This window comes from Notothenia coriiceps, unplaced genomic scaffold (assembly GCF_000735185.1).
Source record: "Notothenia coriiceps isolate Sejong01 unplaced genomic scaffold, NC01 NC01_scaffold00005762, whole genome shotgun sequence".
NCBI lineage: Eukaryota > Metazoa > Chordata > Actinopteri > Perciformes > Nototheniidae > Notothenia > Notothenia coriiceps.
Window position 1 is genome coordinate 16,204 of NW_011338463.1, and position 3,180 is coordinate 19,383.

Consider the following 3,180-nt stretch of genomic DNA (forward strand, 5'->3'; position numbering starts at 1 on the left):
GAATTACTGCTTTTTCAACGCTGTCTTCGTTGCATTCATCTGGAGGCTCACAGTGAACTTATTGGCTCTGCCCATTCACTTTGAAGGGCGGTGACGTCACGCTTCACCAAACTGCCATTGTGGGAGCAAAGGTAGCTTTTCTCGGTTGGTGCTCGCTGCAAAAGTTGATCACAATGTTCTACTTTTGAAGCTTCGACGGAAGCGTCAGCCAATCAAATCATATGCCAGTACAAGCTCTAGCCAATCAAACCGCTTCCTTGTTTGTCCGGGGCGGGAGATTCATGTGATTGGTTGTTGGTCGAGTTTCAGACACGCCCACCGGCAAGCTTCAACGCACGCCGCCGTGTGGACGCGGCCGTAACAGTGAAGCTTCACTTCATGAGAAAAACATGCAAATATATATGAATTGCTATAAACATGTTAAAGTTGCCTTTCTGATGCTGTAACTATACTGCTGGAATATAACAGCTTGATTGTTGAATGAAGAAAATGTATATATACAATATTTTCAACATTATTTCATTGAACATTGAACTGAATGAAAGGGCGACAATAAAAAAAAAGATTTATTTAAAAAGGAATCTCATGGCTTCAACCTCATCACTCAACAATTGCCACCTGTCATGTTGTATGCCTGCAGTGGATGATCTAATAAAAAAAAAAAATTATATATATTATATATATATTTTTCAATTAGATTCAAACATCAAAAATATATATTTATTTCTAAATCAGAAGCATCCAGACTTGAAAAGAGACTGAATTGGGCCTATTGAGAGGAAATCAACAGATGGATGAAGAATAGTTTCTTCTTTGCAATAAAACGCATCTTATGCAATTTTTTAGGAACTACCGGATTTCTTTATAAGAAAATGGTCAACATATTCTAAAAAAAAACCTTCATACTGAACATCGTTACATTATCTATTGATGCAGTTCTGTCAGTAACACAGCATCAGCATCTCTAATCTTTTGACTGTTATGACGTTTCATCTGCTAATCTGATATGAATGAAAAATATTTAAAAAGTATCAAAATAATTTCATTTGGGATCAATAAAGAGCCTATCTATCCATCTATTCACAATATGCGTTTACTTTTTCTACCCTTGACTATGTGACTGATGACATCAACTCTTCACTGTTGGTTAGCAGAAATGCTTATGGGTAACCTTGTACATATCTATGTGAGATATTATTAATATATAATTCATATTTAAATCCTTTTTATGTGTTTTGCTATCTGGGGCGGGTATAGTCAGACTCAGGCTGCAGTGGAAATGTAATTTAATTGGTTATTTAGCAGGCAAAATGCACATTAATGAACACGTAAAACAATAAAACGTGTCAAGCGTAACTATGCCAGATTTAGCTTTGAGCTGCTCATTTCCATCCGCAGTCCCTCAAAGGACCCATTGTTCCTGAAGGGTTTAAAGGATGTTTTATCCATGCTCAGTTTAGTTCCTACAGTAGCTGGACGTCTGCATGACCCCACTTTGGAGAAACAGACAGGAGTACTAGCACAGAAGCTTCACGTATTTTAGCTACCTAAAATCGAGGCCCAACCTAAAAAAATATCCGTTTAATCATTTAATTTAGAGTATTTTCACTGTTTCACCTTGACGTCACACACTTTCTGAAGGGGAACGTTATCTACCGTATGACCTCTTCAGAGCCACCAGACTCCATCAATACAAACACATGGAACACAGGAGCTGCTACGATTGCTTCGTTTTTTTGTGCTTGTGTTATTAATTGTTTTACAGACTTAATTCAGGTTCACCTCAGGTTTGAGATCATGTATAAATATTCTAAATATAGCAAACACACTTCAACCATTATTGATTTCTACTAAACCTCATACAAGCCCAGTTCCAAAAAATCCAAACAAATCCTTCAGGATTACAATTCAATGAGCAGAAGAAGTTGGTGTATGAGCAGCTGCAGGGGCCGCGTAGCGAAACGTAATCAGATTAGTTCACAATTAGATTTCATGTGCTGTGACCAGGGTGAACTAAGTGAAAACAAATGACTCCCTTATTGTGTTTCTCAATACCCACTTAAACAGGAAGCACTGCTGCTGGACCTTGTGTGCGTGTGCGTGCGTGTGTGTTACAGCCTCACCCTGACAGTGTGGGCCTGTCCCAGCCGTACAGGATTGGCCAGCTTGACCTGGATCTGAGCGCAGTGGAAGGAGCCGAACACCCCCACCACCTCCAGCAGACCATCGTCCAGCCTGCGGGGGGACGGGGGACGGACACATGAACACTTCATATACAAGTGCATCAACAATGACTCTTTTTTCCTCCTGCTTTTGATATTTCAGTGATGCGTTCACTGAGGCTCACAGTAAGGCTCCACCTTATGAGGAAAATATGTGAAAAAGGCAGATCTTAAAAAGATATTAATTACGATATACATATTAAAGTGTACTCAGTTGTGTTTTTCTGATCCTTTCACTATACTGCTAGAATAAAACACATTGCTTGTTGAATTAAGAAAATGTTTATTTTCAACATTTATTTATTGAACATTATACTGAATGCAAAGGGCGCCAATAAAAAATAATAATAGTTACATTGCAGTTATTTTACTGATCAAAAACTATAATTTCAATAAGGCACCCTCTCACAATGTGACAATATGCTTAAATAGTTCTACAAATATTTTTTGGACAGCTCATTAGTTAAGATTCAACTGTATTGCTTTGTCTCAAGGTATTTACCAGATTATTTAAGGGTCAAATCCTGAGCATACATATTCTCAACATGGGCTTATTGTGAAGCATCTGATTAATATCTACACACAAAGCAAAACTGTTTAATATCACCGAACAGGCTGTTGACATGATGCCAGTCTTACCGTGTGGGGGGGCACGGTTCATCCCCCATCCCCTCCCAGAGTCTGCAGCCTCCGCCCCAGTAACCAATGTTACAAACTATGATGCCCTCCAGACTGGGCAGCGCCACCCTCTCCCCATCCAGCTCCAACTACACACACACACACACACACACACACACACACACACACACACACACACACACACACACACACACACACACCACACACACACACGTATAGTAGTACGTACGTACGTACGTACGTAAGTACGTACGTACGTAACGTACGTACGTAACGTTAACGTAACGTAACGTAACGTAACGTACGTAGTAGTAGTAGT

General features: G+C 39.5%; 1 protein-coding gene across 1 annotated transcript in view; it reads right to left on the reverse strand.

Moving 5' to 3' along the window:
• Window positions 1-3,180, reverse strand: part of dgke (diacylglycerol kinase, epsilon) — a 19,195-nt gene that overhangs the window by 11,234 nt on the left and 4,781 nt on the right. The window contains exons 9-10 of the mRNA XM_010768450.1: window positions 2,862-2,989; window positions 2,124-2,235 (exon numbers count right to left, since the gene is read on the reverse strand). Of these exons, the coding sequence (XP_010766752.1) occupies window positions 2,124-2,235; window positions 2,862-2,989 (240 nt within the window). The remainder of the gene's footprint in view (window positions 1-2,123; window positions 2,236-2,861; window positions 2,990-3,180) is intronic.